Source organism: Ambystoma mexicanum, chromosome 1p (assembly GCF_040938575.1).
Source record: "Ambystoma mexicanum isolate Mex_15411 chromosome 1p, UKY_AmexF1_1, whole genome shotgun sequence".
Taxonomy (NCBI): domain Eukaryota; kingdom Metazoa; phylum Chordata; class Amphibia; order Caudata; family Ambystomatidae; genus Ambystoma; species Ambystoma mexicanum.
Window position 1 is genome coordinate 416748822 of NC_090921.1, and position 22265 is coordinate 416771086.

At 48.8% G+C, this 22265-nt stretch overlaps 1 protein-coding gene across 1 annotated transcript in view; it reads left to right on the plus strand.

Annotated features, from left to right (window-relative positions):
* Window positions 1-22265, plus strand: part of USE1 (unconventional SNARE in the ER 1) — a 273173-nt gene that overhangs the window by 244904 nt on the left and 6004 nt on the right. The window contains exon 7 of the mRNA XM_069649226.1: window positions 8366-8528. Within this exon, the coding sequence (XP_069505327.1) occupies window positions 8366-8528 (163 nt within the window). The remainder of the gene's footprint in view (window positions 1-8365; window positions 8529-22265) is intronic.

The following is a 22265-nucleotide window of genomic DNA, read 5'->3' on the forward strand; positions in this document are numbered from 1 at the left end:
CCTCTACGTCAACCTCCCCGCCGGGCGGCGAGGGAAAGAAATTGGACACGATGGGACGCAGAGTCATCTCATCGGCAGCGATGACGATTAAGGCTGCCAACGCCTTGGCTATCGACAGGGAGTTGTGGTACAAACTCGCCCCCCTGCTGGACTTCCTACCAGACGACAAGAGGGCGGAGGCCCTAGAGATCTTGCAGGAAGGAGAAGTGGCGTCGGACCACGCCATTACAATAGCGACGGACATCGCTGACACTGGATTTCGCCAGTTGGGCAACGGCGTGTGCCTTAGGTGGCGTGGATGGCTCAAGGCTACTGATTTCCGTCAGGACGTGCAGACCAGAGTCTTGGACATGCCGTTCGACGGGAGCAACCTGTTTGGGAAAACAGTGGACGATTCCCTACAAGCCATCAAGGCGGACACGGAGACGGCCTGGGCTCTTGGTGTTCTCCAGCAACGACGGCTGCCCTTTCGGAGCGGCGGAGGCAAACAGGGTGCCTCCAAAGGTTCCAGCGGCGGATTTTCCACCTATTGTCAAGCGGCCCGTTCGTCGTCACAGGAAGCCTACAGGGGACGAGGCAAGTCGGGCGGACCCCGCCGTCGTCGCCAAGGAGGACAAGGCGGCAAAGCCTCGTCGAAGCAAGACTGAACCGTCCGTGGGGTCGGGCCCCCACCGAAGCACCCCGGTGGGAGGCCCGCTGGCGAGCTTCGTCAGCCTGTGGTAGTCCATCTCCACCGACCGTTGGGTGCTGGACGCCCTGGCTCAGGGTCACGCGCTCGAGTTTCTAAAGAGGTGCCCGCGCGTCCCCCCTGTGGCCAGGAAGGAACATCACGTCCCTCAACTTCTCTTGGAGGTAAGGGCGATGCTCAGGAAGGGCGCCATCGAGCTCGTCCCAAAGAGGCTTCGGGGCTCCGGAGTTTACTCAAGATACTTCCTCGTGAAGAAGAAGACGGGAGGATGGCGTCCCATCCTGGACCTACGACGACTGAACAAATTCATCAAGGCACAGAAGTTCCGGATGGTCACCCTCCAACATGTCCTGGGTCAACTGGAGGAGGGCGATTTCCTGTCGTCGTTGGATTTGGAGGATGCCTACTTCCATATCCCCATCCTAAAGGGACACCGAAGGTTTCTCAGATTCGTGGTCCAAGGGCGTCACTACCAGTTCAGAGCCCTTCCCTTTGGATTGAGGTCGGCACCCAGGGTGTTCACCAAGTGCCTCGCACCGGTGGCGGCGCGGCTGCGCCTAGAGGGGATCCACGTCTACCCCTACCTGGACGACTGGCTCATCCAAGCAAAGACGAAGGAGCTCGCCGTGGAGCACACGGCAAGGACCGTCCAACTACTCACGGACCTGGGATTCTCCATAAACTACGCCAAGTCCCACCTGGTGCCCGCGCAAGACGCACTGTTTCTGGGAGCGAAGCTCGACACAGTGTCGCTTCTGGCCTCTCCGTCGGAGGAAAGGACGAGGGCCATCTTGGGCAAGGTGCAACGGATGCTGGTTGCGGACGCGGCCAGGGTGAGGTCCATCAAGTCCCTCCTCGGAATGATGTCTTCTTGCATTTACCTCATCCGCCTGTGCAGGCTCCGGATGCGCCCGTTGCAGGAGTTCCTGGACGCGCGCTGGATCCAGACGACGGGCAGCTTCGAGGAGAGGATCACACTCGACGAGAGTTTCCGACGAGCGATCCGGTGGTGGGGCACCCGCGCGCATCTGATGGCGAGCATGGACTTCCAGACCCCGGGCCACCAGAAGACAGTGACCACGGATGCCTCCCTGGATGGGTGGGGAGCGCACACCGAAAACCTGCACGCGAGGGGTCTTTGGCTGCCGGCGGAGAGGTCCCTCCATATCAACGTCCTGGAACTCCGTGCAGTGTTTTGGGCCCTCAGGTCCTTTCTTCCATCCCTCAAGGGCAAGGTGGTGAGGATCTTCACCGACAACACCACCACCATGTTCTACATCAGGAAGCAGGGCGGTACCAGATCCCCAGCCCTGTCCAAGGAGGCACAGGATCTGTGGCATTGGGCCGTCGCCCAAGGGATGTTTCTGGTGCCGTTTCATCTGGCAGGAATAAAAAACACCATCGCCGACTCGCTCAGCAGAGAGCTGCGCTCGTGCCACGAGTGGGAACTACGACAGGATCTAGTGGACTGCCTCTTCCGACGTTGGGGCACACCCCAGACAGACCTGTTCGCGACGGGGACGAACTCCAAGTGCCGGAGGTTTGCCAGCAGGTTTCCCCAGCCGAGGAGCATGGGCGATGCTTTCTCGTTCCCCTGGGAGGGCCTGTTCCTATATGCGTTTCCTCCATTGCCACTGCTGATCCGGCTCATCAACCAGCTCAAGAGGTCACGGTGCAGGATGATCCTCGTCGCACCTGCGTGGCCGAGGCAGATATGGTTCCCGGACCTTCTGGACTTGTCAGCGTCCCCGTCAATCAAACTGCCAGTGGACGCAGATCTTCTCTCCAGGGAAGGAGGCGCCATCCTCCATCACGACCCGAAGTCGCTGAACTTGCAGGCCTGGTTCCTGCAGCGTTAGAGTTTAGAAGTTACGACATACCGGCCGACTGCAGAGAGGTTCTTGCAAAGGCCAGGGCGTCCTCAACTCTTAAATGCTACGGACACAAATGGAAGAGGTTCTCTGTCTGGTGCCACGCACAGAAGATTAACCCTCTACGGATTACGGCTCCCCAAGTACTGCCGTACCTGCTGACGCTGCCAAGGCTGGACTGGCGCACGCTTCCATCAAGATTCATCTTGCTGCGATCTCCCGATACACCAGAACCACGGGACGGTCGTCTTTGTGGTCTCATCCTCTGGTGAAAGAATTCATGAAGGGACTGTTCAGATCGTTCCCGCCGGTGAAGGCCCCGGCCCCGGCGTGGGAGCTCAACGTGATGCTGACCAAGCTCATGGGACCTCCGTTCGAGCCTCTGCACTCGGCTCCGTTGAAGTTCTTGTCGTGGAAAACAGCGTTTCTTGTGGCCATCACCTCCGCACGACGGGTGGGAGAGATCCAGGCCCTTTCCTGCAAGCCCCCGTACTTGACTTTTCATGACACGAGGGTAGTGCTCAAGACGCACCCCTCCTTCATGCCCAAGGTGCCATTGGACTTCCACCTCAACGAACCTTTGGTGTTGCCTGTTTTCTTCCCGTCGCCTTCGTCGCCGGCTGAAAGGACTTTGCACTCGCTGGATGTGGCTAGAGCGCTGAAGTTCTACGTGGACCGCATGAAGTGTTTTCGGAAGACGTCACAACTTTTGTGATCTTTGGACCTGTAAATCAGGGGAAGGCTGTCTCGAAGGCTTCCATTTCCAGATGGCTCTCCGGCTGTATCATGTACTGCCATCAGTTGGCAAACCGACCGCTGCCTGGCCGTCCGAGAGCCCATTCCACCAGAGCGATCGCAGCTACCACGGCGTTCCTATCTGGTGTGCCCTTGCTGGACATCTGCAGGGCTGCTACATGGAGGTAGACGCACACCTTCACGAAATTCTACTGCGTCGATCGGGATTCCGGGGAGGAGTTCAGGGTCGGCCAAGCAGTGCTGCGCAACCTGTTCGCCTAAGGTGAGCCTGGTGAGGAGGTAAGAATTGCTTAATGTTGAGTTTTGATGTAATGCTTAATGTTGAGCCTTTGCCACCTCCCGTGGTTGTGCATGTGTGTACTGCTATGTATTCTTGTATTCATGAGCATGTGAATCCATGCCAGACCCCATGCTGGAGAAGGAACAAGTTACTTACCTGTAACTGTTGTTCTCCAGCATGGGTCTGGCATGGATTCACATGCGAACCCTCCCGCCTACCCCTCTGCGGCTCTTCACTTAGTCATACTGCCTCTTCACGTGCTACCAAATCTGAAGATGGCTGCCAGAGGCGGGGCTTAGGGAGATGGCAGTCATTGGCTGTGGTCAGTATGACGCAGAGATCAGTGATTGGTTACTACTACGAAAGACAGATCAGAAACTAAACTGATACTGATTTTTCTTTACCGAGGATTCCCAGCCTGACAACGGGGAATTCATCAGCATGTGAATCCATGCCAGACCCATGCTGGAGAACAACAGTTACAGGTAAGTAACTTGTTCCTTCTCTTCTAATTCTCCTTGATCTATCATCCGCCTTTGATACTGTTCATCACTCTGTTCTTCTTTCTTTTCTTTCCTCTCTGGACTTCTCCGGTTCTGTGCATACCTGGTGTAAATCCTATCTGGCTAATCACACCTATTCTGTGCCCTGGGCTGGTAAATGTTTCTTCATCTTTCCCTCTTTCTCATGCGGTCCCCCAAGGCTCTGTCCTTGGTCCCCTCCTCTTCTCACTTTACACTTGTACTCTTGCTGCTATCTGCTCTTTTGGTCTTTCCCACCGCTTGTACACGGACGACACTCAACTCTTTATTTCATTCTCTTCCTCCTCATCTCAGATTCACGTTACCTTTTCTTCCGGTCTTTTTCCCATACAATCCTGGATGGCCAGTCACTAATTGTTTTAAAATTCCTCCAAAACCGAGGTTCTTTTCTTTCGTGCCTCCTCTATCCCCCCTCATCGCCCCCAGTTTGTTTCCGTTCCTCCATCTCACCTGCCAATCTGCTCTGCTGCTTGTAATCATGGTGTTTACTTGGACTCTACTCTTTTATTTACTTCCCACATCTCCTCTCTCTCACGTTCCTGCAGAGCGCACCTTTTTAATATTCGTAAAGTAAGACCTTTGCTTTCATGCTGCCAAACCTCGAATTGCCTCCCTCATTTTGTCTTAACTCTTCTATTGCTCCTCCTTGGTCTTTGGTCTTCCTGCCTCCCGCCTATACGCACTCAAATATATCTATAACTCTTTGATTCTTCTTTTATTGTCTTTGCCCGTCCGTGATACTATCTCTTCTGCTCTTTTCTTTCTGCACTGGCTTTCTTTTCACTCTTGGCTCAAGTTTAATTTCCTGTGTCTTGTCTTCAAGTCCCTCTATAATCTCCACCATTCCCTCGCCTCTTCCCTCATCTCTCCTCATTTATATTCTCCTACTCATCCTCTTTGCTCACAATCTCTTTTTCTTACTGTCCCTTATCTCGCCCTATGCGCAGTCTCGCTTCTGATCATTTACTCTCCTAGCCCCCTCCGCTGGAATGCACTCTCATTGGCTCTTCGCTCTCTTCCCTCCTACCCTCTGTTCCTAACTCGCCTCAAAGAACAGCTTCTATATTCCTAAGCTTCATTGATTTTCTTCCATGCTGACATTGGTTGTACCGTTGTAATGCGCTTTGGTGTAAAGCGCTATATAAATACAATTTTAAAAATCCAAATACTTTGCTGAATATTTTTTTTAAAGAAAAAGGTTTTGAGTGCGCTTCTTCTGGTCACTAGGGCCCGTTATGGTAGGCCAAAGGGTCAGAAACACTTAAAATACCTTCAAATGCTTGTTCTTGGGGCTCAACAGTAACGTGCCAGGCATCTTGGTGCTTTAAATGGGTCAAGTAATCATGCTGATTTTTAAAGTCAGTTGTTCCCAATGGATCACGGGTGTCGAGACCTCATTGCGTGTTCAAGACATTCTTGCGATGCAGTGCCATTCTGTGGCGGTTATTGCCTTGAATCGGTTCAAAGAGGTCCAAAAATGTGATGCAGTCTCTTTAGTGGTGATGGCTCTAGTCAGCGGCTCGAAGGCAGATCAAAAGGTGCCAAGTGACAAAGGCAGAATTCTGTTCTTGTAGCTGCTCAAAGAATCATGCTGACTCAAAAATGTATTAAAGCTGGAAAACCGGATCCAGAGCTGTATTTTGACTTCTGGGTGCTGGTGGATCCCTTCCAGGCTCTACAGGGGCAAGGCAAGTCCTTTGATCTGTACTTTTGAGCTAGGAAGCTTTTTAGAGAGCGCATTCAGGTTCCTGGATACCAGTGGTCTCTACTGCGGTAGGCCTTGTCTAGCCAGCAGGTCACCCCAAATGTTCCTATGGATGGTTGCGGGAAAAGGCTTCCCCTTTTCTTGAATGTCTTTGTCTTCACCTCTATTGAAGGTGACTTTGAAGCAGATTCTACTCCCAACAAAGTTCCAAATATAATCATTGTAGTCAATCCTTTTTCATTCACCCAAAGATGATTCAACTGGCAGGGAGGAGGTTGTCTTGCCACTTTAAATAGGCCGTTTTCTACAGCAAGGTTGTTTAACTTCTAATCTTCTTGATGCAGTCCACTCCCCCCTGGTGATGGCCCACCTAGAGTGCTTAGTCTGCAGGATATTTGGAGGGAGGTGCAGTAAGTGTGGGAGCCCTGGGATAATCCAAGATGCTGGGACCGTCCTGTGGAATGATGCATTTCTACTGGCTACTCTAATTCGCCCCCCCCCTGTCCTGTCTGCCTACATCAGACCACCAATTACCACCATGGTGTGATTTCCTGTGGCCTGCAGAGCCCTGTTCCCTGGGGAGCTCCTGCCTTCCTGTAAGGTGACAAAGCTTTCCAGGTAAGAGAAAAGCTTTTTCTGGGGCAATGGACTGTTTTGGATGAAACACAGTCTCAAACAATGAATACATTGGAGGCCTTGTAGGAAGGATGGCCATCCATGGTTAAAGGCAGATCCTGACTCCTGGAGCGTTGTGCTTCATCAGTCTTGAATGCACATGTAACTCAGTACTGCCATGTTGTCAAACTACAATCTAGCTGGTGTGCATTGTCCGTATGTGGGCCCACCAGAGTTGCATGCTTTTGCAATGTTTTTCAGCATGGAACATTATGAAAGTGGGGTCTGATTAGCATACCACACTTTAAAAGCTATCTACCTCCATCCTATTACTAATAAGCAAAAAGGCTTAGGCTCTTCTACCCTCACGGATGACATTCAGTCACAGAGGTTATTCTGTTGAAGGCCTAGATCTTTGCTTAGTTTGTTAGGATTGAGCTACACTCTCTGTCCCTTTGTGCAGTTAAGTGTGCCTGAAGTTGAATTACAAGTACGTTCAAAAATGTCTCTTTGGAGCCTGTGGGTGTTTTGTGCTGATTTGCACCAATTTGATACCTTGAGATTGCATGAGGGGAAGGGTTTGGGAGTTGTAGGAGATCGTCCTCCAGGGGTTGCATCACAGAGTGCGTGGCTACTCCTGACTCCAAGCGTGCCATAGCCCCCCCCCCTTGGGAGACAAACGGGTGATATTGTCAGTCTACCCTCATCTGTTCTGTCGACCACAGGAGATGACCGGTCTGGCATTCAACTGCAAAAGGATGTGTGTGTCTCTTCCCAGCCTTGGACCCAATCCTCTGTGATCTTGGTTTCAATGCTTTCTACCTCCTCTTCCCAAGGATGAACAACTCCTGGATTCTTTTGGCCAAAACATTTGCCGGATTTTAGCTGTTCCTATCTTGCTGTCCATTTCTAATGCCCAAGGAGTTAGCAGACTTTGAAAAGAGAACTTCATTTGAGAAATGACCTCTTTTCATTTTAGGGCTGAATGAGGCCAAACATGCCGGCTGATATTCTGGAGCTCTTAGCACTTAGTTTGATATGGCGGACCAAGGTACACGGGGCCCAACATTTGTCAAGAATCTTTGATGAATGCTTCCACATATCAAGTGGACATAGAGGATGAAAAACTGGAACTTCCATTTAACTGTGGATTCAAGTGTTAAAAAAGTTAACTTTGACACAGGCTGCTACAATTTTCATCATTTGACAAAACATTTGAGCAAAGCGTTTCAGTTCTCATGACAGTCTCAGTGCCCGTGGCCTGAACCTGGCTCGAGTGTAGCCATCGGGTACCACCCACGGTCGAAACCCCAGCAGAAAAGTAGAAAAAGAAAAGTTAGAAACATAATTGCCCAATTTTATGAACAAACATGCTTGTCTTACACAAGCCGCTGAAAAGTAAAATCATCAAATTCTTACATTGCTTGCAAATGACGCAATTCCTTCAACCTACTCGATGAATTCCATTCCTTTGTTCAACCTATCTAGTTGGGAGACCACTGGTGGGTGCCCAAAGAAAGGAGAGGCCGGGTGGGGCTTGGGGTGGGGGGGCTGCAACAAAGTGAAAGGGCCCAGCAGCCCCGCCTTATAACTGCTCCCGGAGCCGAAAGCCGGATGCCGCTGGGCCCGGGGACACCCCTTCTGCCTCCAAGGGAGGAGAGGCACTAGATAATCCTTTTCCTATCATTTGCTTTTGCGTGGCGTTTGGAAAATTGGCTTTTATTAAACAGTTTCTCAGTAATTCTATAACGAAAGTTTGTTGCAATGTAACTTTAGAAAATTGTAAGTGTTAACCAAATGGCAGTCATCCGCAACATTTAAGATTTTATAGTATAGACGGTGACAAAAAGAAGTGGACTCCACCTTTCCATGTTAGAGAAAATGACATTTTGAATGCCTGATCCACAGGGGCTTAGTGGCGGAGGAGAAGCAGTCCGCCAGCGAGATGGACGCCGTGCTGCAACACCATCACAACCTGCAGGAGAAGCTTGCAGAGGACATGCTGAGCTTGGCACGCAGCCTCAAGAACAACAGCCTGGCAGCACAAAACGTTATTAAACAAGATAATCAGGTAAAGCACTCAACAGCACGCTGACAACTATCGCCATAAATCATGTCTTGCGCATTGTGGGCATTCAAATGTTTTCCGAATCCATCTAGTCCAGAACACGAATGGAGATGGAAACTATGCTGGGCAGATGTGCTCTTCAGCCACATTGTAAATCTGTCTTGCAGGGACATTTGTTTATGACTTTGTTTTTGGTGGAAATTGCAGGCTCCTTTCCCCTTGAAGCCTGTGTGCCTCTGAAATCTGCCCTCGCGCCACTTGAAATGTTAGAATGATGCTGGTATGATATGGTACCTTTCGCCTTGACCAAAGTTACAATATGTTTTAAAATAATCTCAGTTAGTGGAGGCGACCACCAGTCCCATACTGACTGCCTTTAGCTTTGCAAGGCTAAGATCTGTCCAGAACTCCTCAGAAGCCCCCCAGTGTGACTTTAGATGCACATGCCGGGACACCAGTCTGTGCGTCACTGTTTTGGACTGTATATGATATGATGGCATATGATATTTGTATAGTGCCTTACTGCCATTGACGCGGCCTCGGAGAGCTTTGTTGGCTGGCAGGTCTGCATATCATAGTATGGACTTGAGTGGTAACGATTGCATTCAGAGAGAAGGACGTTGCAGGGTAGGCTTGAAATGGAATGCAAATGACTTTGTGGGCAGAGATGATTACTACTGGAAACTGGTAGTAAGTAGATTTGTATTGGGTTTGGGGTGCTGTGGGATTGGCCATGTGAGCGGCTGGGCATATCTGGTCGACATTACATGTTAGTTTCCATGGTCTGAACAACATACATGATAAATGGAACATTACCTTGCAGTGAAAGACAGTACATGATACGGTGCATGTGCTATTGCACGAGACTCGTACTAATCTAATGTCTGTCTTGCTGTACCCTGTTGGCTGTACCCTGGCATGCCTACCACTGGCATTTGCACTCTCATTCTGTCACGCATGATATTCAGCGCGAGAGAAATGGCGTTCTCGTCACTTTCCTTGCTTTTGCTGTTTGGCAGGCGGAGAGTCCATTTTCACTAGCTCACGTGCTGTGCTCAGCAGGCCGCTGTGACTTGTGTCCATCAAGGCAACAAACCGCATTCATCAGGTGATTAAGGCAAGGGCCAGAATCCCTTATAGTTGCTCTCTGCAGAAAAAAAAACAGCCTTTCGTCTCCCAAAAGGACTGGCGCTTCTCTCCAGCCTCTCACATCGCATACAGCCAAAGCCCGATAATGCTGTGAAGCAGAATCCCACTGGTGCTCCATACACAGCTTGTCACAACACTTTTCTGCACCCATTATAACGTAATACGAGCAGCTCGCCATTTACCATTTGTTTTCCTCTACTTTGCAAATAACTCAACCTCGCCTTTCTTTTTTTCCTTACTGTTGGATCAGAAAGCAGCCCTTTTTAAATCTCTGGTTGTCCCTTTGACTTTATGTTTTTTTGGTATCCTGGCTTATTTTTGCTAATGGGAAACCTTCTGTTGAAATCTCCCTGAGATCGGCAACTGTATTTTGGTGTGCTGCCCTGAGTCGCCTCTCTGGCTACCAAAGCAGACGTGGCAGTGCACACAGAATCCCCATTGTGTCCCAATGCCAGTACTCACACGCTTAAACGGTTGCCTGGAGGCAGCTTTCTTTTGTATTTGTCTGTAGAGCATTGTCGTTTTTAAATCAAATGTATTAATATTGTCCAATATACCTGTTGTGTTCTACAATAAGACCGTAACAATTGGAAATGTATGCACAAATGCACTGGTTAACAGGACGAGAATGTAAACAACGACTTGTACTATGTTTTGAGGCTCTACAGTTCTTGGTCGACCAGTAACGTGCAACATGTTTTTTTAAAGGGCAGGAAATAACAGGAGGGTTATGATATGATATGATATTTTATTTATAGTGCGCCTATACAAATGTGTTTTAAAGTCGCGACAAGGCAGTGGAGGGGAACAAAGGGGGACAAGACAACGCTCTTACTAGGCCCAGTAACATTGAGATCGCACAAGTGCAGGGGAAAGGGGAGAAGTGCTGGGGGTAGGGGAGGCGGGGCAAGTGCAGGACATACGATCGAAAACATCAAACAAGAAGTGCGGCCAGCAGGTGGCAGTGTAGGGGTTAATTGCAGACAAGAGTTAGATAGTGCAGGTAGGGGGATTGTAGGGTTTCAGATACAACCCCAAGTGCAGTGGTGCCAGAGGGCAGTGCAGGTGTGCAACTGGGAGGGCAGGGACCTGGGCCAGTGGTTCAGTGGGAAGCCAGGTAACAAGTGCAGTATCAAGAGAATAGCAGGGGAGAGGAAGAGAAAAGGTAGAAGCAAAGAGGAAGGTCTTGAACTGCTTCTGGAACCAGAGATGGTTCTGCTCCATTTTAGAGCGACTGGGAGGCTGTTCCAGAGGGAGGCGCCAGCCAAAGAGGGAGATCTGCCACCAACTCGTTGCTTGGAAAAGCAACTGACCCTCAAGGAATTGGAGGTGGAGGAGCGGAGAGCTCGAGTAGGAAGATACTTCAGAAGAGAAAGCTGGAGATATGTTGGTCCCAGGCCCCAGAAGGCCTTGTGGACAATGCAAAAGGTCTTGAACTTGATCTTTGCAGCCACTGGGAGCCAATGGAGAGATTTCAGTGCTGGAGAGATACGATCCCTGGGCTTGAGGCCAAGGTGAGTCTTGCAGTCCCGTTCTGAATGGGTTGCAGACGACGGAGGGTAGAGGCGGGCAGATTTAAAAAGAGGCTGTTACAGTAGTCAAGCCTTGAGAGAACCAGAGCTCTAGAGACCGTGAGTTCCGTGACAAACCCTTCCAATGCCCTTCAATTCCTTGACATGGTAAAGCAGCCTACTTTTCAATCCCCCATACATTTCCAGGACCTGGTCCCATATCTTTGCAAATTCTGCCATCATTCCGCGTACCCCATTTTTTCAATCATTTCAACTCCACTGTTGGGCCATGTCAGAGACCCATTCATACAACACAATAACCCTTTTGTTGTGTTATGTTGTTAGGGTTTATACAGTGCACTGCTAACATTTGTTTGGTTTCCTGCATCTTTCCAGTATCTAGCATTCAGGGTTTCTGCCACACCCAAGACCCTCATTACCCATTGTATGCACTGGCCACCAGCTGTCATAGTCTGTTCCATGTACACCAAGCCCCATGAGGAGGATGAGGAGGTGGTTGGTGTCTAGGCGGCTTTTTACTGCATCCTGAACATGGATAAAGTGACTACCAGAGCTTTTCAAGATTTGTAGGCTAGTAATGTTGTTTTTGGCTGTCTTTTTGTATGTTTTACCTGCGAAAATTGTCATTTTGGCCATATATGTCCATACCTTGTGTGTCCTTCCAGAAGTGTAGCCTGGGTGTCCTTTTCTGATTGGATGGCCACCAAACCTTTGAAAGTTGCACGGATGGCGATTGGAAGGTAGGGTGCACCCCAGTCTTCTGTGGGGATCCTGATCCATTCCTCAGAACCTACCTGGAACCATGTGCAGAGAGCTGGAGAGGAAAAGGTTTCCCTCAAAAGTCTTGCTTGGAGCCGGTGCTACTTACTGTCAATCCCTGGGAATCTTGTGTAGGTTCTTTCTGCCTCTGGTCTATCAGGCACAGCTGGATCCCAACGAACTGTACCCCTATGTACACACTGTTGAGCTCTTGGACCTGTTCCTTAACTGGAACAGAAGTGGGCGCCCCTGCTGCCTTTGCTGTAATCCGAATGCGTGTTCTTTGCCTTTCAAAAGTGCCATCTCCGTCGCTGGACTCCTCGGGTGGACTGCTGAAGCTGCCCTCTGTTGTGCGACCCTCCAGCCTCCAGTCCGGAGGTCCTTTGTCCTGGGCAGATCATCGGCCTGACCTAAAGGGTCGGATTGTGGGATCTTGCTGCTTTTCCCCAGCATCATGTGGGTTTCCTCCTTTTGAACCTACTGACCTTGTCTGTATTACTGGAACCCTCCTTCTCTCCCCAGGGGTTCTATATGCAGACCTTGGGTTTGTAAGGGGAACCGCAACCTGCAGAAAGCTCACTCTAAACTCACATCTGCCCTCTTAAACCATGAACCCTTTCTTCAGAGCCCAAGAGCCTTTTCCGAATCTTTGGCCCGCTAATCGGTCAGTGGTGGCTGCCTTCAGTACCTGGGGCAGAGTATGCGGACCTTCTTCCCTGGTGGTGCCACTGTTCCTGTCTTCTTCCAATCTTTTGAGTGACCTGTGCTAGTTGTCGAACCTGGGTCTGGATTTAGTCCGGTGGAGTGCTGCACCCCCACCAGCCCAAAGGTTGCCTCCTATTCGGCTCCCGTGCAACTCTGGTAATGCTTATCTGGATTGGCCCCACATCCTGGAGTTGACTATGGAGTCGTCCACTTAATTCCAATGTACAAACCTTCTGAACCCTTACTGCCAGGCCTGGCGCTTTGTGGAGTGGCCCGGGGAAACTTGTAGTTATAGTCGAGGATTAACAGTAACATTCCAAGGTGGTAAAGCAGCCTGTTCTATGCCTAAGAGCACACGATAAGGAAAATACCATCCCAACCAGTCCACAGCGTGCTTTTAAATTAGGCCAGTGCTACCAATTTAAAAGAAGTAAGATACTCTCTCCTCTGCACATTTAAAAGGTATAGGATCGTGTCACTAAAAAGCTTTAATGCGAGTGAGAATTGGTGTCAGTCCCTAAAGAATAATTTTACTTCCGCCCACCGCCAAAAGTAGGACGTTATGTCAAGTCATACATGTGCACATGCCTCAGAGCATATATGATAGTCAGTGGCTGGTTTAGCACCGCAAGTCCAAACCAGTTTCAAATGATTCTCTACTTTTCTTAACGGAGTTAAAGTTGAAGTAAAAACACGTTTTGCAATTGGAGGATGCGTGTGCTGCCTAAGGGGGGTGGGTGGGTTCCATTGAGTTGGCCTCAAATCTCGTGCTGCGGAAAGCGCAGACGCACGTCTGAATACCACCTTAAGGCGAGCGAAGATGCCAGTAGCGCAACACTTGCAGTCTCCATTAAAGGCCTGGAAGGGCAGGAAAGAGCACAGCCAAGATTCATAAAATATCCACAAGGTGGTGCTGTTGCCTGTAGTTATGAGTGTACAGTGCACCGGCTAGTTTAAATCGGAGGAAACAAGAATTCGCCAGCGAACCTTGCACTCCAATAATGTGACAGGAGCATTAGCACCCAGGGAAGGGCGGCCCACCAGGTGGCTGGAACAGCAGGCGAGAATAGACAAGGGCCTCTGGTTGCTGGAAGCAACATCTAGCGGCCAGCAAGCCCAAACTCACCTGAAGCACTACTTAAGTTTGGTCCATTATGACCAAATCATTGGCACAGACCATGTCATGGAAAGGGTGAAAGCCAATGCGTGGAGATAATTGCCCAAGTCAGAGAGATAAAAATTGAAAAGGGCAGGAGCGAGGACACAGACCTGACGTAGTGACGTAGTCCTTGCTTAATATCCATGATTTAAACAATTCGTCCCTAGCATCCAGCCTGACTCTGACCTTCGTATCAGTATGCAAAGCTATCAATACCCCCAGTTCTCATTTTACTCCATAGAATTGCTCTGCTCACCTTATCAGAAGATCTATATATGCCATGTAAAGATTGCCCTCCTCAACAACCCCCTTTTTTTTTTTTTTTTTTTAAATAATAACAGAACAAAACTATTGAGCTGAGTGCCAAGGCCTTTTCAAAAACCTGATTGACTAACATTGCAGATGTTTGTTTTTTCCACCCATTCATTTAGATCCTCTAATAATACTGTCGAGAAGATTTTACTTCCCACGTCCGGAAGGGAGATAGGTTGATAGTTTTAGGATCCAACCCATCTCCCTTCCTAAAAATCGGGATCAGATGGGACATTCTCCAGGACCCAGGAATTGATTGAGATGGTACTCGGAAATGGCGTGGACAGTATGTCACCCCACAACTCTATATTCCCTTTCAGGACATAATTTGACAGCCCATCTAGTCCAGGGGCTCTGGATGTATGGACTCTTCTAGGCAATTGCGCTTTTTCCTCTGAACCCGCGTTTACTTCCCCGATGGTAGTAGCCACCTTCCCTGCAGTCTGTCCACGGTCGGCATATACACCGGGCAGATATTCCACCCAGGCACACTCTGCGACCGGATTAGCTTGTTTATCTACCTGATCAAATCTGTCATCATTCAGTAGTGTCCTCAAGGCCTTGGTGTTCTTAGTCACTAGGGTTCCTAACATGCTCTCTCCGTCCACTTGCTAGATTTTAATTTTGTGCCAATTTTCTTGAGTCAAAACCATTTTTCATCAAGCCATGGAGCTGCCTCCTTAGTTCTTGTCTTGCATCATTTTGTCAAAGCCATGTACACGAGATCTACAACTCCCTGCCTGAACACCCATGCACTTAGTTATACTTTCATGAAAAAACACAGCAAAATTAGGTAGAGAAAAAAGATCACAAGTATCAACCGATTGTTAAACCGCTCCCTGATTTTATGCGTCCATCGAATGCGATTACCAGCTTTATTAACAACTACTCCCTGTTCCAGGATTCTATGCCGGTGCTGTAACGTTCCCCTATTGATCAGATGATCACTATGTTCTGTCTGAAATATGTTAAATCTCTGACAGTCACCCTCTATAGCCTGGGAAACAAACATATAATCAATCACAGTGGTAGAACTACCTCTTTCCCATTTGTAAGCATTACCACTTACATGCCAGATTTACACAACACAGATCCCACATTTCCATCGGGTCTACCCATCTCTGCCCATTGCCATTCAATGACTTAGGCTTACCCATAACCGCACTAGAATAGAGATGTAAAAACAGGTGGCAAATTATACTTGGAACTAGGTATTCCCCCAATATTGGAGCTACGGAAGAGCACTACACTTCAAATGTGGTTATCTACATAATCCAATGCAGACCTGTCATCTTAGATCAGATCCAGGGATGAAGGAAGGTGCGAGTGAGTCAGTAGGAAGTCTGAAAAAGAGTTGTCGTCTGAATGACTCTGGACATTGGAAGAGAAAGAGGAGATGAGGAGTGCCAGCTGAGCAATGTAGATGTTAAAGAGCCAACGAGAAAGGATAGATCCCTGGGGGACACCACAGGTGGAGAAGGAAGTAGAAGAGGAGAAGGTGCCCAAGATGACATGGGAAGAGCGGTCAGTTAGAAGAGGTCAGCCATTCCAGTGCCCGTTCCGAGAAACCAAGGATATTGTGGAGTCTTTGTATGAGGATGGAATTGTTGGAAGTGTCAAAGGCAGAAGAGAGATCAATTAGGAGGACAGTTCAGGGGTTGAGTCCAGGGGTGCAAGCAGTTTCCGTGCCTCTGGATGCTCGGAATCCAGATTGAGGATTGTCGAAACCACTGACAAGTTCAATGTGAGAGTTGAGTTGGGGCAAGGCCAGCTTCTCCAGCCGTTTCCCCAGGAAGGGACTGATTGAAATAGGACAGTATGTGGATGGACGGGCAGGGTCTGCTGAAGGCTTTTTCAATAGTGGGTGCACAAGGGAGTGCTTGAGGGAGGAGAGGAAGAGCCAGTGGTGGAAGAGTGGTTGCAAAAATCAGTGAGTGTGCGAGCAAGAGAGCCAATGTTGTACTTGAAATACTGAACAAGCGAGGGAAACGTGTTTGGAAGAATCCTTCATAGAGCAGACAACTCTGGTAACTTCTTCAGGTGTGACAGGGGTGAAGGAGGGTAGGGGTGAACGAGATGGGGCAGTGGCAAAGGGAGGCAAGGGGGTGTGGAGTGGGTTTGGTGGGTGAGTAACAAGGGTGTTCAGGATGGCCTGAGTTTTGGTGGCAAAGTGTGTGGCCAGTGCATTGCAGAGGTGCTGGGAAGGGAAGAGGTGAGGACAAGACTGCGTCTGGGTTGGCTAGCTCCCTGCAGATTTTGAAAAGTTCAGCCGTGTTATTGGATGCACCCGATACCCGTGCCTGAATGTCGGCCCTTTTCTTGGCATGGATGGTGAGTCTAAATTGACTTTGGAGCAGGAGGCAGGCCAGTTTGTCAGAGGGTGAACTTGAGGTTTGCCACTTCCGTTCCGCTGCTCTGCACTTTTGTTTCAGGGCTGCAAGTTCTGAGTCATACCAGGTGTTTCGCTTGGAGGCAGGTTTCAGGCGGATCCTCATGACTGGGGAAAGGATGTCAACAGTATTGGTGATTGCTGAGTGAAGATGGCTGAGAGCAAGAGTCTGTGGTGGAGTCTGAGGTGGGGGAGAGGGGAATGAAGGTAGAAGCAAAGGCAGTAGGTGACTCTCGTTTCATCGGACGAATGTTCGAGAACGAGGTTGGCAGGGCTTTTGTGGGTGCGGTAGGAGGGCCGAAGGGATCCGGGTGGGAGGAGAGGAAAGCATGGTCTGAACGGAGATGGGGGCGACCAGAGGGGGAGCGAGCGAGGCAGAAGTCGGAGTGGATGATGACATCTAGGGTGTGTTAGCCGAGTGGCTAGGACCAGAGAGGAAGAGAGAGGCGCAGAGGTCAATGAAAAGAGTGGATGCTGAATCAGAGGTGTCCAATTGGATGTTGAAGTCACCCAAGAAGAAGCGGAAGGAGGTGGATGAAAGTAAGGAAGAGCAGAAATCAGCCCATTCAGAGAGGAACAGGGTGGTAGCGCCTGGAGGCCGGTAGATGGTAGCAATGGTCAGAGTGGAGGAGGGAGAGATGACCAATTTGCAGACCAGGCTCTCGAAGGAATTATAGAGTTGGGTGGGTATGATTGAAGAAGGAACCCACTCAGGATAGATTAAAGCGACCCCACCACCAGCATGGAGAGGTCAAGGCTTGGAAATTATCTTGAAACCGACAGGGAGGAGGTAGTCAAAAGCAGTGACTGAGCTGGCAATGAACCAAGTCTCGGTGAGAGCGAGAAAGTCGAGGTCAGTGTCTTCAAGAAGGAGGCAGATGTCAGCAGAGTGTCTGTTGGAAGAGCAGCGTTAAGAGTTGCCAGGTGGAGGCGGTCTCTGCCTTTTGAAGGTGAGGAGTACAGGGGCGTTGTTCTCCAGTCAGGGGAAGAGGGACAGTGAGACTGGTGAGGGCAGATGCAGCAGAAGGAAGGCAGTTAATGAGGAAAGGCAGGATCCGGTCAAAGAGAAGGAGGTTGGGTTGAGGACCCTGAACCAGGATATAGTGCCAGTGTGGTAGACATTAACAATGCATCGTGAGGATGAGAAGCCAACCAAGAGGACTTCCTGCTTGTTCCCACCGTTAATGGGAAAGGAAGTAAAAGGGGGGAGAGAGTGGAGATGAGGAGTCCAAAGATCTGGAGAGGGGACAGAGAAGTGGATATCTGCGAAGACCAAGCTGGATGTTGTGCTGATGTAGGTGTCTGCGATGGGAAGGCCAGGGTTTGCACGCAAGATGTCTTTTTTTGTGCTTTTTCATTCTGGACTTGGTGAGCGAGGGGGATAGGAGATAGAGTAGCATTGAGAGAAGATAGGAGAGATGGTGAGTGCCATTAGAGTGGTGGAGGGAAGTTGAAAGGAGAGGGTTGACTGCACTGCACATTTGACTTAATCTCACAGGTGGCCTAGCAGTAGCAAAGGGTTAACACAATGCAATGAAAATTTGAGGGCAGGATGAAAATACACACAGCTAAATTCGAGTTTCAATGAATGTTTTTGATTGATGTTTGTGCTTTGAGCTGTTGATAGACAATTCAAATAAAGCCTTATACATTTTGAGAAACCTGAAGGTGTCTCACCCACAAGTCCCCAGGGGATCTGTCATCCAGGTGGCCAGGACACAGCCAGCGCTTTTGGATCCAGTTCCTGGGTGTGGACCAGTGCTGGAGGAACACCTGGGTGAGGGGTCTTTGGGGAGTGGAGGTGGGACACTGAAGGGTGAGGCACGGTATCCCCTTCCTTATGGTCCCTTCTCCCCTTGCTACCTCTCCCACCCCCCCAAATGCCCTTTTCCCGACACAAACACTTTCTCACTGAAAGTACACTGTGAGCGACAACAGACTAACACCAGAGCCGTATACCTAACATGTCCCAACACCATGGCCACGCAAGGTGAGGCAATTACAGATCATTACACACACACCTAACTTCCATCTCACTTCCCCAAACGGATAAAAGGCGCAGCACGAAAGCACACTCTGAGCGAGGCAAATCACACAAGGAGACAGGAGTTCCAAGATAGCAGTTTAATACAAGGAGAAAGATGGCGAGACCAGAGAGCATCGCATGGAGGGAAGTAGCCTTGAATTCCAAAGACTGTTACTTTCGTGAACCTTTGAACGTAAGAAACCGAAGATCATGAACGAAGGCTGATCAAACCTGTGCAGTGAATCGGAGGTACCCGGGACTCTGCTGCGTCGATAACTCTGGCAGGGAGGAGCGATTGCTGCCACGGCATTGTCCTTGGCTCCTACAACAAAGTGGCACCAGAAAAGACAGCACAGCCGGTGAGTCAGAGAAGAGACTGATACCGAACCAGTTTGTGTTTTGAACCATGGTTGCAAGCGGCAACTTTGTATAAAGAGAACAGTGTGTGAGGCCTTGGCCATGAGCGACACAAATATAATTGGAAACTAACCAGAGTAATTGGACTTAAGGGGGTCAAGTCAAGATACCATAGACGGAGTGGTCCGGCGCCATGCAAGTGTTCATTTGAAAGTGTTTGTTTGGTGTCTAACTGATGCTGAGTGTAGGAAAAGGTAGATTGAGATTGAAGTGGTCATGCAGCGGGTCAAGCTAAATCCTGTGCACATTCGAAAGTCTTCGATCGTTTAAAGTACATCGCCATTGGTCCGATCCCAGCTGAGGGAGACTAATTGAGCGGGCTCTGAGCCCGCCAAAGGGGGATCCAACTTGGAACTTTTGAGTTAAGCATTTGCTTCGAAAGTTTCTGAGCCTGGCTGAGGGGGATCCAAGGTGAACACCCGAATTGTGTACATGCGAAATACTGAAGGGAAAAGAACGTTTACTTATTGTTTTGTGCAGCAGGCCCTCTGAGTCAAGAGACTTTCAAGAAGTAAAGAGGCTTAGACTCAGAAGGACTTGAACTGTGGAAATTGAACTGTTCCTCCTGACTGTCCAGCTGGCTCTTTCTTTCTTTCTTTCTCGTTCTCTCCTTTTCTGTCTCTCTCTCTCTCGCTTCACCACTGCACAGTCTGTTGCATGTGTTTCGGCAGCCCAGGACTCAAGTCTCTCTCCCTTCTATCAGCCCTCACCCTCTCTACCAACCCTTTCTCTCCCCTCTCTGACTATCTCCTCGCCGGCTACTTTCTTGCTTCTCTCTGTCTCTGTCTCTCTCGCTCCCCAGCTGGCCATTCTTTTTTCTCTCTCTCCCCTCTTTCCTTAGTCTCTCTCACCCTCTCTTCTCCTGCCTTGGTATTCCTTCTCCCCCCTGCATCCAAGGGTACTCTGAAGGCCCCCGGGGTACCTAGTGTGTATACCTGCCACTGAAAACCTGTGTTGTGCCCTTAGCCCAGTACAGACAAATCCTGTGTCCAGTGTGCCTAACGTACTCTGGTGGCAATAGGTTTACTTCTCTTCCAGAAATAAATATGTTCCTGAACTCTGACCAGAACAAAGTCTTTGGTGCATTCATTGGTGTTTGCACTCCTCAGTAAAGCTTGCCTGTTTGCCAGTGGGGGACACACTCCGCCTGCATATACAAGGCACCCTCACTGGGTCTGTTAATTCCTGGCCCAAAACTGTGGCTCTACATGGGGTCTGCCACATGGCCCAACACATTTTGCCCAGCCTCCCACGTCTACAGTTTTGTCATGTTTCCTGTGTTACAGTGACTGCCAATGGCAGCGGCCACAGGGATGAAACTTTCACATTGTTATACACAGTGGCAGCTGGTGACTTTGAAAGGTGGCAAGGTGTACATTTATCAGAGCGAATTTGGAAGCAAGTGAGCGCAGCTATCGAGCCCACCCCACTTCAAGAGGGGAATAGGGGGGCTCTCCACCCTGCAAACATTTTCCAAAAATGGCTTCCTAAATGTGCAATGTATTGATAAAACCCACAAATATATGACCTAAAAAGCATTAGGTTTTGGGTACTAATGGTGGTACATTATTCTTACGTCTGAAAGTGTATTTTACAGCACATTACATTGAGAATAGTGGGTACTATGTTGCATGCATAAAGAAATTCATTATATCATTTTCTCATGCTATTACTGGCCTTCATATGCGTTCATCCTCTTACTAAGATGGAAATTTAGGCATTATGTGAAAAGGGAGAAACTAGGCTAAAATGTGATTTGTTTGCACCTTAATTAGTGCAACAGTTGTCCTACCTCTAATGCCTTTCTGCCTTGCCGAGTAGCCATTGCTTCGGTTGCTCAAAGTTGAAACGCGTGGAATACACAGATCACAGAAATAGCACATACATATTGCATGGAGAAAAATGCAACCGAAATAGTTTAATAAGTTAAATATTTTCAGTGTGGTATTATGATAACCAACTAGCATACTCTGATCTGATCAACAATGAAACATAAACTTCACATATCTCACTCTTCTGTCAAATAGATCACTACAACCTTAAACCAAATCCTACCATTTCAAGAGACATGTCAAATAGCTCGTAACAGAACAACATTCAACTGTCCATCATTTTGAAAGTTTGTATACAAATTGTGCATGTCTTTTTTTCAAAGAGGCAAATGTATCAATAGTTTGTGTATTGAAGTCTGGGATCTCTAGAATGAGTTGTTTTTCCATGGACAGCATGGCCAGAGCATTTAGACAATCCTCAGTCATTGGGCTTCATCAGAAGTTGGGCGGTATCCCGGCAGTAAATCCGCCGTAATGCATCCCAATGGAATTACTGTTACCCCCCACTTGGTCCGGCTGTATTACTGTCGGACCACAAGTGGCGGTCTAATTCCCGATTTTCTTTTTTAACCCATAGGACTTAATGGGGCCTTTTCGGTGCAATTACTGCAGTGATAATTGCACAGTGGTAATTGCGCCGAAAATAGGCGGACAGTCAGCTCATTCAGCCTAGCTCAGAGTTGGAGGTGAGTCCTCCGACTTTTCCCCAAACTCGTGATTGGGTAGTGCGGTAATGCGCCAGTAACTCTAGTACCACTGCATTTGTACCGCACCACCGAACTTCTGGTGAGGCCCATTGTTTTCTCAAGAATGTTTTAACTTGCTTCATGGTGGAGAAACAGCGGTCAGACGCGGCTGTTTTCCGGATGTAGTGATCAGCATTTTTAATAAATGCATTGTCTCACAAAATCTTCTTCAAGATTATTTTCAATGAACAATTTAAATAAACAAATTGCCCCACTTGCGCTACAGAATTCAGGTCTCTCATAAACAATGAAAATCTCAGTGCGCAGTCTACCCTTGTTTAACATGGGGTACGCATGTACTGTTGCAGTCAGTGCATCATTGGGAAAAGACTGCCCGTGTGTTTTTGAATATGTCACTCTGCAACAGTTTGGCACCCTCCAAGTGTTTAGTAAATGCAAAGTGATTTTAGGCATGTGTAACTGTGATTTCACATACTACTTTTGCCACGCAATTTAAAGTGGTCCTATTTATGTTGCAACTTCAACAAGTTGAATTCTCAGTGCGTTCCCGTACTCTGCCAATGCTGTTGATAAAAGTGGCAGTAGCTTTCTGCACATACACAGAATCTTGCTTCTGAAGCTGATTATATAGAATATCAACTTGGGGCATTATGTCATTGAACAAAAAAAGGAAGAGAAGGAACTCTCTCACTTTCAGAGTTCTAATGAATCCCTGTGCCTCATGCACAGCAACTCCCACTAAATCACCTGTCA